This window comes from Nicotiana attenuata, unplaced genomic scaffold (genome assembly GCF_001879085.1).
Source record: "Nicotiana attenuata strain UT unplaced genomic scaffold, NIATTr2, whole genome shotgun sequence".
Classification (NCBI taxonomy): Eukaryota; Viridiplantae; Streptophyta; class Magnoliopsida; order Solanales; family Solanaceae; genus Nicotiana; species Nicotiana attenuata.
The window spans coordinates 1-18800 of NW_017674662.1; the positions used below are offsets into that span (position 1 = coordinate 1).

Consider the following 18800-nt stretch of genomic DNA (forward strand, 5'->3'; position numbering starts at 1 on the left):
GATGGGGGTTCTTTGATAAAAAGGCCGCGAGCCAGAAGGCGCGTCTTTTCAGACGATGAAGCATCTCATCCCCATTCTGTTCCCATTACCGAACCTGTTGAAGCCACCATGGTAATCTCTGATGATGACACTCCCGCGGCAGCTCGTGACTCTGACGATCAGCTTTTTGCTCGTGGATTTGATAGTGACAATTTGGATTTAGTTTCTGATGAAGTGCCCCTTGCCTCATTTTCCATGCCTGTTCCTGTGACATCTTCCTTACCAGTTGTAACTGCTGCCGTTGCTGCTCCGCCCCAAGCTATTTTGACTTCTTCCACAGTTCCCCCTACTACTATCCATCATACTGAGGTTGGTTCCTCAAGTGGAAGTGGAACTATGAAGCAAATTATCATCGAGGTTCCTGCCGATGGTAACCTTTTGAGAAAATCAGGTCGGGCTGATATGTGGTTAAAACCTCTTATCGGTCCAGTTGAGAAATCCAAGCTTGAGAGTCACAACTCTTTGACTTGGATGAATGACATAGTGCAGTCATCATTAAAGGTATTCCTTTTCATACTTTATTACATCCTTCTTCTATTAAGGTTCTTACCCTCTTTTTTTTTAGATCAATCTTGTTGGCACAGAAATGATGAAGAGGATTTCCCACACGGAGCAGTTAATGCATGATTATCAAATTGAAGCGGACAACTGTAGAGAACAATATGAAAGCCTTCAAATTGATATGGAAGTGTTAGAAGAAAGCAAGTTCACCTTGGAGCAGCAATTGAAGGTTTTGACTTCAGAGTTAGCACTTGAGAAGGCTTCCTCAAATCAAGCTAACAAGGATAAAAATCTCCTCAAGACATCTTTTTCTGAGCAACTCTCCAAGGCCAGTGAAGAGATCAGAGAATTGAAGGCTTTGCTAAGTGAGAAAGAGGTTTACGCCGGTGAACTTGTGCAAACACTTACACAGACCCAAGAAGATCTTCGTGAGTCTTCTGATAAGGTCCGTTTTTTAGAAAGTTCACATGCTCCTCTTCAAGCTTCTTATGATTCTGCCTTGGCTGAGAATGAAAAGCTCAAAAATGAGATTGATCAATGGGAGAGAGATTATGAGATTCTTGAGGACAAGACTGCTATTGAAGTGAGTTGGGCGATTTTGAACACACGCCACGAGACCCTTGTGGAGGCTGGCCAAGAGGGTTTCAACTTGGATGCTGAGTTAGCCAAGATAAAAGAGACTATTGAAAAAACTCAGCAAGGCCAAGACTTTCCTTCTCCCATGGCTGATACTCCCGAGCACGTTGAAGATGATATGGGTACGGTGAATGCTCCAACTCCTTCAAGCCAACTCGATCCTTCTGCTGTTAGTGACACTGCTTTAGATCCTTCTTCAGCCCCTCAGTGAAAGTTTATGAAATGTGACTTCTTCTTTTTTTTCATTTTTGGTGGAATGTGGTTTTAACCCTCGGTCCCATTTGAGGGTTTATTTTTTTTGGAAATGACAAGTCCCCAGACCTTTTCGGGGCATTTTGTATAAATGACAAATAGTTCACGACTAGATTCATACTTAGTCTAAACTTTAATATTAAGAAGTTTTTGTTTTAACTTAATTATCTTGAGCTTCTGTTTTGCTCGTTCTTGCCTTTATACTCAAGGACTTGTTAGTTAATTCGTGGGTTTATGTTTTACCCTTTTTGCATTTTTTTGTTTTATAAAATGCTTCATTAACTTCATGGATGTCTGAATCAAACATGAATTTTATAAAAGAGGGCCCTTTTATACTCGACACTTAATGAAGAAGACGTCTCAACTTCATAATGGTGTAAATATACGAAAAAGAAATAGGAACATACATGTTTCTTGAAATAACTTTGATAAAGTTTTCATCAGAACTTTGTCAAGTTTAAGTAACATCTTACATGTATTTAAATATCTTCTATAACTTTTCGTAACTGTTTTGATTACAACAGATTTGCAAAAAAGAAAAGAAAATCCAAGGGTTTTTTTTAACCCATGACTAAACATTGCCTTTAACCTAGACATCATAAGATTGTTAAATCTATATGAAGGTTTTTTGACTGGCTTGTGTTATTGGCTCGTGACTTTGCTCTGCACTTTTGATGAGTAGACTTTTGGGCTTGACTTGAATTTATCTTGCATTCAATCTTCTTTGCCTTCTTTATACATATGTCCTATGTATATTATATAGTCCCCCAAGTGTTTGAGCTTTGAAGTATAAAATCTCGAGCACTTTATTACTCCTATCATGTGGTCCTTTTCCTGAAAAGGAAAAATATACGGGACTCGGAGGTACGATTTTAGATGAAGACTGCTTAACCTGTTTAAATTTCTATCAGAATAGTTGTAACCTTAGACCGGGAATTTATATTTTTCCACGTGTCTTGCAGGTCGTGATTCATCACTTAGTACGTGTTAGCTTTTTGCCTATCATCTAAAATCGTTAGTAAAATTTTAAAAATTCAAAATAAAATTTTCAAATGAGGGTACCTGCCCGTGGATACTTCCTTTCCTTAGAAATAGTATCTCTTCAGATGAACAGCATTCCAATGTGAAGGTAAAATCTTGCCATCCATTGTTTCCAGCTCGTATGCTCCTTTTCCTGCGATACCGTGAATCTTATAAGGTCCTTCCCAAGTTGGACTTAACTTTCCCGCATTAGTTGCTCTCGTGGATTGAAAAACCTTCTTGAGTACGAAGTCCCCAATCTTGAAGTATCTTAGACGAGCTTTCCGATTATAGTATCGTTCCATAACTTGTTTTTGCGCTGCCATCCTTATTAGTGCAGCTTCCCTTCTTTCTTCAAGTAAATCTAGGTTTATTCGCATTTCTTCTTCATTAGATTCCTCAGTTGCTTGTGTATATCTCGTGCTTGGCTCCCCTATCTCGACTGGGATCAAGGCTTCAGCTCCATATACAAGTGAGAATGGTGTTTCTCCCGTACTTGTTTTTGCTGTTGTGCGGTAAGCCCACAAAACACCAGGTAGCACCTCTGGCCAATTGCCTTTGGATTCCTCCAATCGTTTCTTCAAATTGTTGATAATGACTTTATTCGTTGATTCAGCTTGTCCATTACCCACCGGATGGTAAGGTGTTGAAGTAATCCTTTTAATCTGCCAATTCTGAAAAAATTCTGTGATTTGTACACCTATAAATTGCGGGCCGTTATCACATACGATTTCCTTTGGTACGCCGAATCGGCATATGATATTTCGCCAAATGAAATCTCTGACCTCTTTTTCTCGTACCTGTTTAAAAGCACTTGCTTCTACCCACTTAATAAAGTAATCAGTGAGTACTAGCAAAAATCTTACCTTGCCTTTTGCTTGTGGTAGTGGACCCACGATATCCATCCCCCACTTCATAAAAGGCCACGGTGCAATGACCGGATGTAATAACTCTGCAGGTCTATGCATATTGTTACCGTATCTTTGGCACTTGTCACATTTAGCCACAAAATTTTCCGCTTCTTCTTCCATTTTGGGCCAATAATAGCCTGCTCTAATCATGGTTTTCACTAAAGATCTTCCTCCCGCGTGATTTCCACAATGCCCCTCGTGTATTTCTCTCATCATATAATCTGTTTGAGAAGGTCCGAGGCATCTTGCTAGAGGACCACCGAACATTTTACGATAAAGATTGCCTTGCTTTAAACAGTACCGAGCAGCTTTTTTGCGAAGCGCGTGAGCCTTTTTCTTATCTTCAGGGACAATTCCATACTGCAAAAAACTGACAATCTCGTTCCTCCAATCCCAAGTTAAATTATTGAAATTTACCTCGTTTTTGTCTTGATCAAGTAATGAATGGAATAGATGAATTACAGAAGCATTTTCATCATTTGCCACTTCCGCTGCAGATGCAAGATTAGCTAAGGCGTCTGCCTCGACATTTTCTTCTCGTGATATCTACACAACTTTTCAGGTTTGGAATTTCCTAACTAGATCATGTGCCTTTTCCAAGTACTGCTACATTCTTGCTTCTCTAGCTGTGTAGGTCCCCAGCATTTGGTTAACTACGAGCTGTTAATCGCTTTTGATTACAACTTGTTCTACGCCAAGCTCTCGTGCCAGTTCTAAACCTGCAATCACAACTTCATACTCTGCCTCATTGTTAGTAACAGGGTGACATTTTATGGCTTTTCGTATGGTTTCACCCGTAGGTGATACCAAAATAATTCCTAGACCTGCCCCTTTTGTGTTCGATGAACCATCAGTGAATAAAGTCCAAATTCCTGGATTAGACCCGTTGAATATGTGTAGTTCCTTTTCTGCTTCTGGTTGCATCCCTTGGCTAAAATCGGCCACAAAATCTGCTAACACTTATGACTTTATTGCAGTTCTAGGTTGATATGTAATGTCATATTCACTCAATTCTATGGCCCACTTGGCTAACCAACCTGATAACTCATGTTTGTGTAATATATTACGCAGGGGATAGGCAGTGACTCCGGAGATGGGGTGGCATTGAAAATAAGATCTTAATTTCCTAGATGCCATAATTAATGCAAGTGCAAGTTTTTCTAGATGAGGATACCGTGTCTCAGCATCTAATAATGACTTGCTAACATAATAAATTGGAGACTATTTACCTTGGTCTTCACGAACCAAAACAGCACTCACCGCTACTTCTGAAACAGCAAGGTAGATAAGTAACTTTTCCCCATCTTTTGGTTTTGCGAGCAACGGTGGATTTGACAAGTATACTTTCAAGTTTTTGAGCGCTTGCTGACATTCCTCAGACCATTCGAACTGATCCTGCTTTTTTAGAGCTGAAAAGAACTTAAAGCATTTTTCTGATGATTTGGAAATAAATCTTCCCAAGGCTGCAATTCTTCCCGTCAGTCTCTGTACCTCTTTTTTACTCGTAAGCATATCAGGAATTTCCTCAATAGCTTTAATCTGCGCGGGATTTACTTCAATGCCACGGTTAGAAACAAGAAATCCCAAAAACTTACCTGATGAAATTCCAAATGCACATTTCGCGGGATTTAGCTTCATGTTGAATTTACGGAGAATCTGAAATGTATCAGACATGTGCTGAATATGATTCCCTGCTTGTTGGGATTTGACCAGCATATCATCTATGTAGACTTCCATGGTTTTCCCTAAATGTTCTTGGAACATTTTGGTCACCAACCTTTGATATGTGGCCCCAGCGTTTTTGAGGCCAAATGGCATTACTTTGTAACAGTAAGTCCCCCTGTCTGTTATAAATAAAGTTTTTTCCTCATCTAGGGGATCCATTTTGATTTGGTTATACCCTGAATATGCATCTAAAAAACTTAACAATTCATGTCCTGCAGTAGCATCAATTAGTTGATCTATATGTGGTAACGGAAAAGAATCTTTAGGACAAGCTTTGTTTAGGTCAGTGTAATCTACACAAACTCGCCATTTACCATTCTTTTTTGGTACTACTACAGTATTAGCTAACCAATTAGGATACTTTACCTCGCGGATAGACCCAATTTTTAAAAGTTTTTGCACCTCATCTCGAATCACCTGATTTTTGAAAGATCCCTGCTTTCTTTTCTTTTGTTTGACAGGTGGATATGATGGATCTTCATTTAACTTGTGAGTCATTACTTCCGGAGGTATTCCTGTCATATCAGAATGGGACCAGGCAAAACAATCCACGTTAGTTTTCAAAAATTCAGTCAACTTACCTTTCATTTCATGGCTTAAGTTGGCCCCAATGTAGACTTTCCTTTCAGGCCATTGTAGGAATAGTTCTACAGCCTCCAATTCTTCAATCGTCATTTTGATACTTTCATTTTCTTCCGGTTCTTGGATGGAATCGGGCCTCGAGTCTACATCTGTCCGCCCGTGTTCAGTTGAGGCTTGTGTTGCAGCATCCTCAACTAAATTCTGTAATTGCTATTTTTCTTCATTTTTTGCACTTGAATCTGCTACGGAATTGATGCTCCTAGACGCTTGCTGGTCACCGCGGATTTGTCGTATTCCCCATTGTGAAGGGAATTTAATAACTTGATGCAGGGTAGATGGCACATCATCTATTTCGTGAATCCATGGTCTTCCGAGGATCATATTGTAAGCCATGCCCATCTCAACCACCTGAAATTTCGTGTCTTTGACAACTCCTTCTGCGAATGTGGTGAATATTATCTCCCCTTTTGTTACAACGCCCGATTTGTCAAAACCAGATAAGGTGTGCGCCTTGGGTATCAGCTTATATTCAGCTTACATTTCGTTTACCACTCTTAATAGAATGATATCCACGGAGCTGCCTGGATCAATCAAAACTCATTTCACATTAGTGTCATGTACAAGTAAAGATATTACCAGCGCGTCATTGTGTGGGGTTAGTACGCCATCTGCATCTGCATCATCAAATGTAATACTTTCTTCTTCCAAAACACGTCGCACTCGCTTCCCATATGTGACTGTAAGTTTTGAAACTTTCTTGGCTACTGTTACGCCATTGATTTCTTCTCCCCCACTTATGACATTAACAGTCCTTTTTGGTGAAAGGGGTTTTGGGGGCTCCTGTCTGATTTTCATATATGCCTGCTTTCCTTTTTCACTAAATAATTCAGTTAGATACCCTTGTTTCAATAAATGTTCAACTTCACCTTGCAGCAATCTACAATCCGTCGTTTTGTGACCGTGATCATGGTGAAACTCGCACCAATAATCAGGATTCCGCCTATTTGGCTTTGATCTCATTTCTTTTGGCCAGCGTACCTTGTCGCCCATGCTCCTCAAAATAGCCACCAATTCGGACGTGCTTACATTAAAACTGTAATCGCCGATTTTCGCTTTAGAGCTTCTGTCATCCCCATGCGTTTCTCGTGCATTTCGTTCTTTCCCGAACCTTGATGATGAACCCGACTCCCTATCTCTTGATCTATGATCGTACCTGAAGTTATCCTGTTTTGATCGTGAGTCTCTTACTGTCGGTCCCATGTAAGGTTCGTACCTGTTTTTACCGGATCTTTTTTCAGATTCAACCTGCCTTGAATTTATCCTTTCGTCCCTTTGAGATTGAATGATGGTATCCTCTTCTATCCGCAGCTTCGTGCTGTATTTGTTATAAACATCATTCCAAGTCGTAGCTAGAAATTCACGTAGGCTTTCTTTGAGTCTCCTCGTAGCTTCTGAACTCTTTTCGTTTAGATTGCTAGCGAATGCCATCACTGCCCAGTTATCAAGTACACGTGGCAACATCATCCTTTCACGCTGGAACCTGTCTACGAATTCCCTGAGCAGCTCCGTATCTCCTTGCTTTATTTTAAAGATGTCCTCCATCCTTTTCTCAACTTTTTGAGCTCCCGAGTGTGCTTTAATGAATGAATCTGCAAGTTCAGCAAAAGAATCTATAGAATTTTCAGGTAAAAGAGAGCACCATGTTAATGCTCCCTTAGTGAGTGTTTCTCCGAACTTTTTGACCAAAACTGATTCAATTTCCTGCTTGGTTAAGTCGTTGCCTTTTACGCCGGTTGTAAAAGCAGTTACGTGATCTCGTGGATCGGTGGTACCATCGTATTTTGGGATATCGGGCATCTTAAATTTCTTCGGAATTGGTAAAGGAGCAGCACTTGGCTTCCAAGGTTGTTGTGAGTATTTGTCCATATCTATCCCTTTGATTACCGGCGGTACTCCAGGTATTTGCTCTATGCGATCGCTTTGTTCCTTGAGCTGTTTCTGCAAAGTTAGTACTAAGTTTTGTAAATCAGAATTAATTGGGTTACTTGACCTTCCATCACGAGATTCACTAGGAGTTCCCCCGCTGCCATACTCATATAAAAAATTTCCTAACTAAACCAATTGGGGTGATAGACCCGCGAAGCAAAAGCATTTAGAGTTAACGAGTCCGGAGCGAGGATTTTCTAAGGTGTTGTTGTTTAGAGTTGACGTTGGTGGCACAACTGGTAGCTGGTTAGCGAAAGCCTCAAGAGCTTTGCTGACCTGTTGAGCTATTAACTTTTGCAAAGCTTCGTTGATAGCCTCATCATTTTCCAATTGATCATTTGCATTTGATTGAGATCCATCAGGAGTTCCTTCTCGAAATTGTCGAGGAGAACTTTGTGGGGAAGGGACCGGGGTTCCATCACCTTGCAGATTCTCCTGGAGTTGTCGGTCTCTTTGATTGTTGTCATTGACATTTAACATGATTGATTTGACAAAAAAGTTAACTTAGGAAGGAATAGATTATCAGATTCCCGGTAACGGAACTAATTTGTTTAACCAAAAATAGGGATTTCGGTCAAAGCTTTATTTTAGAAGAACTCGGGTTACTGATAATCAAGTAGAAATAAGAATAATTGATGTAAATAATAACTGAATAGAAAGCAAAGTAAATCAGTATATTTCAATAGTCTTTCGTGTCCTTACAAATGTTCAGTCCTCACCTTTTATAGCTATCTCTAAGTAATACGTTTTGTTTATCTCATAATAGAGTCATTATGGACAATTAATGGCATTTAGTGTAACGTTATAATTGGTAATCATAACTGATTCAATACAGATTCCATATCTTTTTCCGTGATTAATGCCCATTAATTACTAACAATACGTATCTATACCTCTTTTGCTATTTAGGTTCATTCTTCTGATGCGACTTCTGAATATCAATAGGTTCGAGCACCTATCCTTTCTGACTTCCTTGTATCTCTGCCCGTGCCTGCTGAAGCTCATGCCTCTTCTACTATTTTTTGCCAACTATCATTCTTTTACCAGTCCACATGTCATGATATGTCACCTCATAATTATTTCTATACATGAACTTAATTTTTCCCAATACAATAATATCTTTACTGTTTGAAATTTTAACCTTTTACGGTTTTACTTATTTACAAACGTTATCCAAACAGTTTCACAAGAGATATCTGTTCTAGTTTACTGAAGTGATAAATTCACCAAGTCTTTGTTAAAATTTCATGCATTAAAAGCTGACGAATTGTTTAAACTAAAATAATGTTTTCTTTTATCATCAAATTTTTTCTTTATTTATAGTAAGCTACAGAATATTGAAATTAAATTCCTTAATAAGAAATTTTCAATACAAGTTATGCTCTATCCAGCTATAATATTACTATTACTACTATATATAAATGTGAAGTGGGTGGACGAACACAGCACTACGAAACCTGTACAAAAAGCAGTATAAATTGTACTAGAAAGTTCGCCTAATTCACATGTACCTCTCAACACAATAACAAATATTGGCAGTATAATTAAAAAATTCAGCACTGTCTCGAATTGTTTCTTCAGTCCATCGACTTTCGTTCTCTTCTTTAAAGTATCTCTCCCAAAATATTTTCCTTCTCTTTTGTTTCTTAATCTGTGCCTCTGTATTTGCTTATTTTTGTGTTTTCCCCTTTCGTTTTATGTGTTAATGCTTGATTTGATTTCGTGTCCATATTTGGTTATGTATCTATGTATCTGTTTCTGTAAAATTGAGCTTTGTGTTTTGGGTGTCATCAAAATTAGGCAAACAGGAGAAGGCGGTATGATCGAATGGTTCAAATAGAGATTCCGACATTGATATTCCTCCTAGGGTAATCATAATATTTCCCTATTCGCAGAACCTCCAGCTTATATTCTTTAATTGTGCTTCATTTCTTCATTATTTTGATTCTGAAAGTTAAATTGTTTAACTTTTACTTTCGCTTTGTAGGTTGATGAGGAATTCTTTTTGAGTACTAGACGATCTTGTGCTCCTTTTTTGGGAAATAGGGAAATATTTTAGGTATTTGCTAAACTTGCTTAGGGCTAACAAAACTGGTACATGATATATAGGAACATCTAAGTTTAATGTACCCGGTTATTTTTAATAGGACTTTGGTGGGCATATGTTAATTTTTCTATTAATTCATGTCAGTAATTGTCTCTAATTTATAATGCATGCTTGGAAATTCAACCTACATTCATGATTTTGTATATTTGGTGGATAGAAATATGATTTTTTGCGTAACCAAACTTAATTTTTTTTGTGTTCCTCTTCAGTTATGAAATATATGTTCATTTCTTGGTATTGCAATCAAAGGTAAAGCACTTGGGAGAAGAACCTACACATTATCAAGAAATTAATGTGCTAAAGTTACATTAAAAAAAATAGGTTTTATAAAATAGTTGTAGAAGAAACTACTACATGGTGTTTGATCTTGTTTGTCAAATTTGAGTGTAACGGTGAATAGTTGATTTTGATAGGCCATTTCAGATTTAAAAGATTTAAACGATTTTCTTGTTTAATTTTTAGTTTTAAGGCTCTTAAGGTGGATCTGGGAATTGTGAAATTTCATTCTTTTCCTTTTTTATTTTCTTTCTTGTGGCTACTTTGAGTGTTATGTCAATGAATGGCTGTCACTATTACCGCAACGCACATTGTGTGCACAGTGTTTGATGATATCCTTGAAATGACCAAATAGTTTCTATTTATCTTTGATGATATCCTTGAAATGACCAAATAGTTTCTATTTATCTTTGATGATATCCTTGAAATGACCAAATAGTTTCTATTTATCTACCAGGTGTCCTATAACATATCAGCTATCTTCCAGGAATCCAAAAGGTACATTATATACTCCTACTTGACAGAATTGGTAAATAATGTATTTGTTATATTTGTAGTTGTGTATAAGAAACATATTGAAGTTATACTCTATTTGCTTACATGTGTTTTCTATTGCACTATTGCTACTTTATCTAATTTTGTGTTAGCAAGAAAAATTAGGTACTATGTTTAATTATTCAGAGTTATACCTCCATTTTCTTGCATGTATAATTTGAAAGTTGAAACTACTGGCTAACTAAGGTTAGCAAGCCTAGAAAGTGGAATGACAGTGGTAAAAAAAACTTAGTATTACTGCCATTAGACTCCCTTATGGATTGTAAGGTTGACCATAATCTTGAAGGAATGTAAGAAATGTTATGAGAAGGCCGAAATACATAAATTATGAGATATCTGGCTTGGTTTTAGGATCAGGTCCTGTTGTCGGAGGCTTGCCAAATATTGAGACTTCTATTACAACAGTTGTGTCGATATTAGTTGGCACAATAGTTAGATAGCCAACCTCAACAAATTGGGAAGTGGATAAGGATTTTGGAACTAATTCTTAGTTGATAAGATATTCTACCATATTTACTCTTGATCATGTTACAAGAACATTGAGAAAAGGCAAAATATCCCTTTACAGGTAAAGCTGCAAAGATTTAACACCTCTTATCAAATGCAATTGTAACCGTTCTTATTTCGTATAAGGTAAATACTTAGCTTCTAGGTGGCATCCTTTTGAAAAGACATGTTCCAGCTATTTTTACATGTGGTCTTTGAGTCCTCAAGCAATAATCAGTTGCACAATCTATTATAAAGATCTAGCAATGTATAACTTAATGTCCTCTTCTAAAAAAAATTCTCTTTTGTGATTTAGAAGTACCTGTAACATGCTAAACTATTACGGCTTAAGGATTTTGAGCACTCAGAGCTGCAAGACATAGCAATGCTTGCAAGTTTTTATTTTGCATATATTCTTGCATATAGTAAAGGGTTGTACAGTCATACCAATGTTGGATTGGTAATTCATGTAGGTTAGTTTGTGCAGCTTTTTACCTACTTTTGACATAACACTGTATTTTACCTTTTTTAATTTTCTACAAAATACTTACTTTGCAGTAATTTATTGTTCTCTATTTGCAGTACTGATATTTTAATGATTAAGTACTTGGCTACATCATGTAATTGACAGGTTCTGATATATTCGTCAAAGACTAAAAAGGAAAAGAAGCTCATCACGGAAAAACTTAAGCAGGTAAAGTGATCAATCTTCGGGGTTAATCCATCACCTCATGTCCAGTATGCAATAAGTTTCTTTCATGGAGATAAAGAATGTACCTTTTTGCAAACACTCAATGTCCTTAATGTAGATATTTTTGTTGACATTTTAGTTATCTTCTGAAGCTTTGTTCCTCAATAAACAGGTCGACTTGACAATGTTGTATCTTGTTTCCTTTAATCCCTTTAAACGTTTGAATTCTTATAGTATAATACAGATTTCCTCTCTCTTCAAAATCTCTCTCGGCGCACGTTAGCGTGGACCAGATAACGTGCGGTTGGAAGCCATGGGAGGGAGAGGCAGACCTAAGAAAAATCACCAACGAAATGCGGTGGTGGAACAACGATCATCGGAAACTAGGAAAGCAGTACTTGAGTTATTTGTATCACCAAAAGGAGCTCGAATTGAAGACCAAGCTGGAAATCTCACTCCAAGGAGCATGCAGAGTGAGATAAGCAAAGGGGAAACAGAACCATCGGGAAGTAGGGACAAATTGAAGATGATTGCAGTTACACCTGCAACTAGTCAAGCTTCAGGAAGTGGATCTGGGAATGGGAAAGCTCAAGAGCAAGCCAGGAAGACCAGCAGCAATGGAACAGTACCATGCAATAGTGGTACTGTTGAGAACAACAAAAATGATGAACCTAGGGAAGTCAAATCGAATCAATCATGGGCAAACGTGGTCGCAGGAAATAAACTTGCTATGAAAGGTATGAACCTGCAATTTGTGGCACCAGTAGTTCAAAATGGAGAGAAAATAGCAAAACTAGAAGTTGAGGATGTTGAGCAGGAGAATGAAAAATGGAGATCTGCAATTGTTCTGTACGTGATAGGGGATTCACCTACCATTGGAGCTATGGAAAGGTTTCTTAGCTCAGTGGGCAAGTTCTCAAGGAAACCACAGATTTACTACCATAACGAGGGATATTTTGTAATTAGATTCAGCAATCTGGAGGAAAGGGATCAAATACTGTATTCTGGGCCTCATACAGTGAATAATAAGCTTGTAATTATGAAGGCATGGACCGAAGATTTCAATATTCATGACGAGGTGTTGAAGACTATTCCATTATGGGTAAGGTTTCCTAATCTGCCACTTAATTGCTGGAGCATGAAAGCTCTATGCAAGATAGGAAGTACTCTGGGGAACCCAATGTGTCACGACCCAAACCGATGGGCCGCGACGGGCACCCGGTACCTTACTTAACCGAGTACCAACGTAATGTATCTTTCTTATTACATCATCATATACACGTGACATACAGACCCAATAGGCTAACATAATCACTTATAAACTCAAAACATAGGCCGACAAGGCCGTAGAATCTTTCACGTACACGACATATGTCTACAAGCCTCTAAGAATACATAAATGTCATAAAGGTCGGGACAGAGTCCCGCCATACCAAACAATACACGTCTAAATCATACTAACCAAATGAGCAACTCCGAAGCAAATGGAGCGCACCAACATCTTCCGCTGAGCTGATAGCCTACTTGGAGGGCTCTCGACCTGTCTATCGGGACATGCGGGCATGATACGCAGCGTCCCCAGGCAAAATGGACGTCAGTACGAATAATGTACCGAGTATGTAAGGCACATAAATAAATACATAAGAGACATGGAAGACATATAGAGTACATGACTCAACCTGTAAGTATGAATAACTTTGTAAATCACAAATTACTTTTAGCGTCATGCATATGCGTATGAATGTCATGTCGTGCGTAGTTACATATTTCATAACATCATCAGCCTCTGAGGGCATACCATCATATCATATCGACCACTGTGGGCAAAATCATCATCGTGTACCAGCTGATCAGGTGGTGGTGCGTATATAACGCCATAACCTTTATGAATAACTTTGTAAATCACAAATTACTTTTAGCATCATGCATATGCGTATGAATGTCATGTCGTGCATAGCTACATATTTCATAACATCATCAGCCTCTGAGGGCATCCCATCATATCATATCGACCACTGTGGGCAAAATCATCATCGTGTACCAGCTGATCAGGTGGTATATATATATAACGTCGTTTGAATCGTATTTACATATATATGCGTATATAACGCCGTTTGAATCATATTTCAGCCACTGTGGGCATTATCATCATCATATACCAGCTGATCAGGTGGTGGTGCGTGTATAACGCCGTAACCTTTTCCCATATCCCATATACCATATACATATATACGCGTATATAACGCCGTTTGAGTCATGGGTCAATGTACATGTATAAATGCATGAAGTGCATATGAAATACGATAACAAAATCTCTCGGTACGTCATAAGACCATTGTACCTCTGATTAATATCATAAAATCATTTTACATATTTTGTGAGACCCGTGAACAGACGATGGAATAATAAGACATATGGAGATTCAAGAACATAGGCACTTCTAATACTTCTATGAATAGAGTCATATATGGAAGTTGTGCCTTTTTTCGTTTCGCTTGTATCATATGGATCATGCCAAAAAGAAAGAAGGGATAGCCTTAACATACCTGGAGTGGGAAAACTCCGTATAATTTTTCGTTGAAAAGCCTTCGATGATTGAACGAAATTGGCCCCTTCTCCTTAGAGATTCATGGACGAAAATTGTGTCTGGTTCCTAAAATTTTGGAACGAAATCACGTGTTTCCTTGAAATTTTGAGAGGAAACGTTTTCTGGTTCTTTTTAAGTTTGGAAGGAATTGTGTTTTTGAATTGTTGAACGAAATGAGTCTGCCTCTCACGTTTTTGGTCTTAAAGACAGAATGCAAATTGTTGTTTGATCTTGAATGAAGAGCTTACAAATTCTAAATGTTCACAAGTCTTCATTTGATAAGACTTCGTAAATTAGCCCCTGTGACACATGTAAAGGTGGATAATGAATCACCTTAAACTAGAGGGGGGAGGGGGGGGGGGGCTGCCACGTTCCTTTTGGTGTGATTTTATTAGTTTTTATCCACTTATTAGTTAACCGGGTAATGTCCCGTTACCCGATAATTAACCAGTTACCCGCATAATTTAAAAATTACCCCAAATTACTTAAAATTCAACTTATTCCTTATATATATATATATATATATATATATATATATATATATATATATATATATATATATTACACATTATACTACCGTGGTCATATGGTACCTTGCATGGTACTAGTTCATAATTATCGGGTATTATCGACCCGTATTTATTCCAAATTGGTCACTTTCAATGAAACTCATTTTCTTTAATCCGTGTACCCCTTTATCCTTCATAATACTTATTTATCAGTTGTTATAAATAGCGTAAGTACGTTAATGTCAAGATGATCTCATCCCCGAGTCTATGTCAATTAACTGAAAACGAAATTTTAACGTACGAAAACGCGAGATGTAACACAATGTATGCAGATGAATGCACCACTGGACAATGAGGATCTCTTATGCACGTATGTTAATTGAAATGGATATAACCAGACCTCTGCCTAGAAGTGTAAAAGTACAGGATCCTAAAGGGAAACTAATTCAACAAGAGGTAGTCTATGATTGGGAACCAACATATTGTGCTAAATGTCTGAAAATAGGACATGATTGTGCTGTGCTAAGGAAGGAGCAACCACAAAGAATGGTCCAACAAAGGAAAATAGCTACAGGTAAACAGGTGTGGCTAAGAACAGATAGGAATGAAACAAATGAAAAGAAAGAACCAGATCAAAAGGCAACAATAGAAGCAGTCCAGCAGGGTGAATCTGTACCAGCAGAGAAAGAAATGCAAGAAAGGGAAGAAGGGTGGATTACAGTACTTGGAAAATCAGCAGCAAGAGCATCTAAGGCTAAACAAAATGAGGGCCAGGGAGTTGCAGAAAAACAAGAGACTCAAAGCATGCACAGCAGAATCAGTTGTGATGTACCAGGTACAAGCAAAGTGCAAACGAGCAGTATAGGGGAACATGAGATTTATTATAAACCTATTTTCATACCAATATGAGTGTGATAACTTGGAATGTTATGGGTTTGAATAAAACATATAAGCAAAAGCTGGTGAGGGAGTTCATAAGAAATAATAATAAAGCTATAATAGCATTGGTTGAGCATAGAGTAAAGGAGCATAGAGAAAATGAGATAACAAAAAAAATAGCACATGGTTGGCACTGGATATCAAATGCTAGTTCAAACAATAAAAGTAGAATATGGGTACTATGGGATCCTAGAATATATAAATTTGATCTGGAAGAGCTTGATGAGCAGTTGGTACATGGGCAGGTTAGTATTTTATCAAGGGTAATCACATTTGGCTTTTCAGCAATATATGGGCTGCATACTATAAAAGATAGGCTAAGTTTGTGGAGGAAGATGAGACAAATACACAGCACACAACAGGGCACATGGCTAGCAATGGGAGACTATAATGCTATCCTACAAGCAGAGGATAGGCAGCATGGTACTGAGGTGCAAGATATAGAGACAAGAGATTTTGAAGGAGTTTCTGATTGATACAGGAATGCATGAACTTCAATATGTGGGAAGGAACTATACATGGACTAATAATCACACTTAGAGTAAAATAGATAGGGGTTTGGTAAATGCAGATTTGATGATGATGATGCCTAATATGAAAGTGCAGGTACTAGAGCCACTAGTGTCTGATCACTCACCTTTAAAACTAATGATAGCACAAGTGCAGGGGAGGAAGAAGAGACCATTCAGATTCTTTGATTGTATAGCTGACCACCACCAATTCCTACAGAAAGTGGAGCAAGTCTGGGAAGAAAGGAGTAAGGGGGTATGATGCAAACAGTATGGAACAAGCTGAAGAGGGTAAAGGAAGTTATCAAAGATATCAACACAAAACATTACAAAGGAGTAGATGAGAGAATAAAAAGAATCAGGGAGGATCTCCAGTCAACTCAGGAAGAAATGAGTTCTAATTTACAGAGGCAAGAACTAATTGAGAAGGAAAAAGCACTAAAGGGTGACCTAGAAAAATGGATTCTGATTGAGGAAAGCATATATAGACAGAGATCAAGAGTGCAATGGCTTAAGCTGGGAGATTCAAACTCAGCTTAGTTCTTTGCTCAGATGAAGAACAGAAGTAATTTGAATGGGATTCAAGTTATCACTAATGATATGGGGGTCCAGCTAGTGTTGGAAGATGATATTGAGGCAGAAATCATGGGGTACTACAAGAAGTTATTGGGTTCAAGTGCTGAAAGTCTTCCAGCTATCAATGCAAATGATATGAAAAGGGGACCAGTTTTGAGCAGGGAACATCAGCTACTGCTTGTCAAGCAAGTGTCCAAGGAAGTGATATGGGAAGCAATGAAGGATATAAATGATCTTAAAGCTCCTGGTTATGATGGACTAAGTGCTGTTTTCTTCAAGAAATCCTGGCCAATCATTGGTCAGGATGTGATAAAGGCTGTACAGGAGTTCTTTGAGTCAAGCCAAATGTTTAGACCTATCAATTGCACTGCCATTACCTTAATACCTAAAGTTAGGAATCCTGCAAGTGTCAAAGATTATAGGCCCATCTCATGTTGTACAGTCCTGTACAAAGTGATATCAAAGATTCTTACCAAGAGACTACAGTGTGTAATTGACTTCCTGATTGTTAGTTCACAGGCAACATTTGTTCCTGGCAGAGTTATAACAGACAATATTATTTTGAGCCATGAACTGGTGAAAGGATATGGGAAAAAAGGAATATCACCAAGATGTATGATGAAGCTGGACATGAAAAAAGCCTATGACTCAATAGAATGAGACTTTATGGAGAAGATATTATATGCAATAGCCTTCCCAGAACAGTTTGTAAGATGGATCATGACATGCATGAGAACTGTGACATATACAATCATGATAAATGGTGCACTAACTAAGCCATTTGATGCTAGGAAGGGACTGAGACAAGGAGACCCTCTTTCACCCTTTCTATTTGTGCTTGCAATGGAGTATTTGACAAGGAAACTAAAGAAACTGGCAGAGATCCCAAACTTTAATTTCCACCCCAAGTGTGCTAAGATGCAAATCTTACAACTTGGTTTTGTTGATGATCTCTTATTATTTTGCAGGGGAGACATTGGATCAGTCAAATTATTATTCCAATGCTTTATGGACTTCTCAAAGGCATCTGGACTGATGATTAATAAGAACAAAAGTTCAATGTTCTTTGGAGGAGTTGCACAAGATGAGCAGGAGGAGATCCTAGAATTTCTGGGAATTCAGAGAGGTACTTTACCAGTCAGATATCTTGGTGCACCCCTGAGTTCCAAAAGAATCTCCATAACACAATACCAGCCACTCATTGACAAAATAATGGGAAGAATCACTTCATGGACTGCCAAGTTCTTATCCTATGCAGGAAGGATCCAACTCATTAAAAGTGTCCTGTTCTCCATTCAAACATACTGGGCCCAAATTTTTGTTCTACCAAAGAAGATCATAAAAATAATTGAGGCAATGTGCAGAAGTTTCCTATGGATAGGGAAAGGTACAGTGTCAAAGAAAGCACTATTAGCATGGGAGAAAATATGTATGCCAAAGTCAGCGGGTAGATTTAATATTATGAATATAACAATCTGGAATAAAGCTGCTATATGTAAGCAATTCTGGAATTTATGTAAGGAGAAAAAGAAGCTGTGGATACAATGGGTACATGGATACTACATCATAGGAAGAAACATCTGGACAATACAGTTAAAGCAAACTTCATGGATGGTAGGTAAGATCATGAAGGCACAGAAGACTGATGGATGCTGGTTTCAGCCATGATGATATCATAAACATGAACAGATGCACTATCAAACAAATCTACCACAGGCTGCGAGGTACGTTTGAGAAAGTAAGTTGGAGGAAAGTAGTTTGCCACAATGGAGGGTGTCCCAGATGGAATTTTGTGCTAACTATGACTGCTCATGGAAGACTTTACACAAAGGATAGACTACAAAGATGGGGAATACAAGTTGATCAATAGTGTATATGATGCAACAGTGAAAAGGAAACCGTACAACATCTGT

General features: G+C 38.0%; 1 protein-coding gene across 6 annotated transcripts; it reads left to right on the forward strand.

Annotated features, from left to right (window-relative positions):
- The first annotated feature begins 9109 nt into the window (after positions 1-9109).
- Positions 9110-13081, forward strand: LOC109219080. 6 transcript variants are annotated; one of them, XM_019383498.1, is made up of 7 exons: positions 9110-9261; positions 9453-9520; positions 9640-9711; positions 10493-10533; positions 11159-11223; positions 11708-11770; positions 12002-13081. In XM_019383498.1, exon 7 carries the CDS (start codon positions 12081-12083, stop codon positions 12999-13001), a length of 921 nt encoding a protein of 306 aa, XP_019239043.1. In that variant the 5' UTR covers positions 9110-9261; positions 9453-9520; positions 9640-9711; positions 10493-10533; positions 11159-11223; positions 11708-11770; positions 12002-12080; the 3' UTR covers positions 13002-13081. The 6 variants fall into 6 exon arrangements, with proteins under 6 accessions (XP_019239043.1, XP_019239041.1, XP_019239042.1 ...); XM_019383496.1 differs by lacking the exon at positions 11159-11223; XM_019383497.1 differs by lacking the exon at positions 11159-11223 and having other exon boundaries at positions 12012-13081.
- Positions 13082-18800: the final 5719 nt, after the last annotated feature.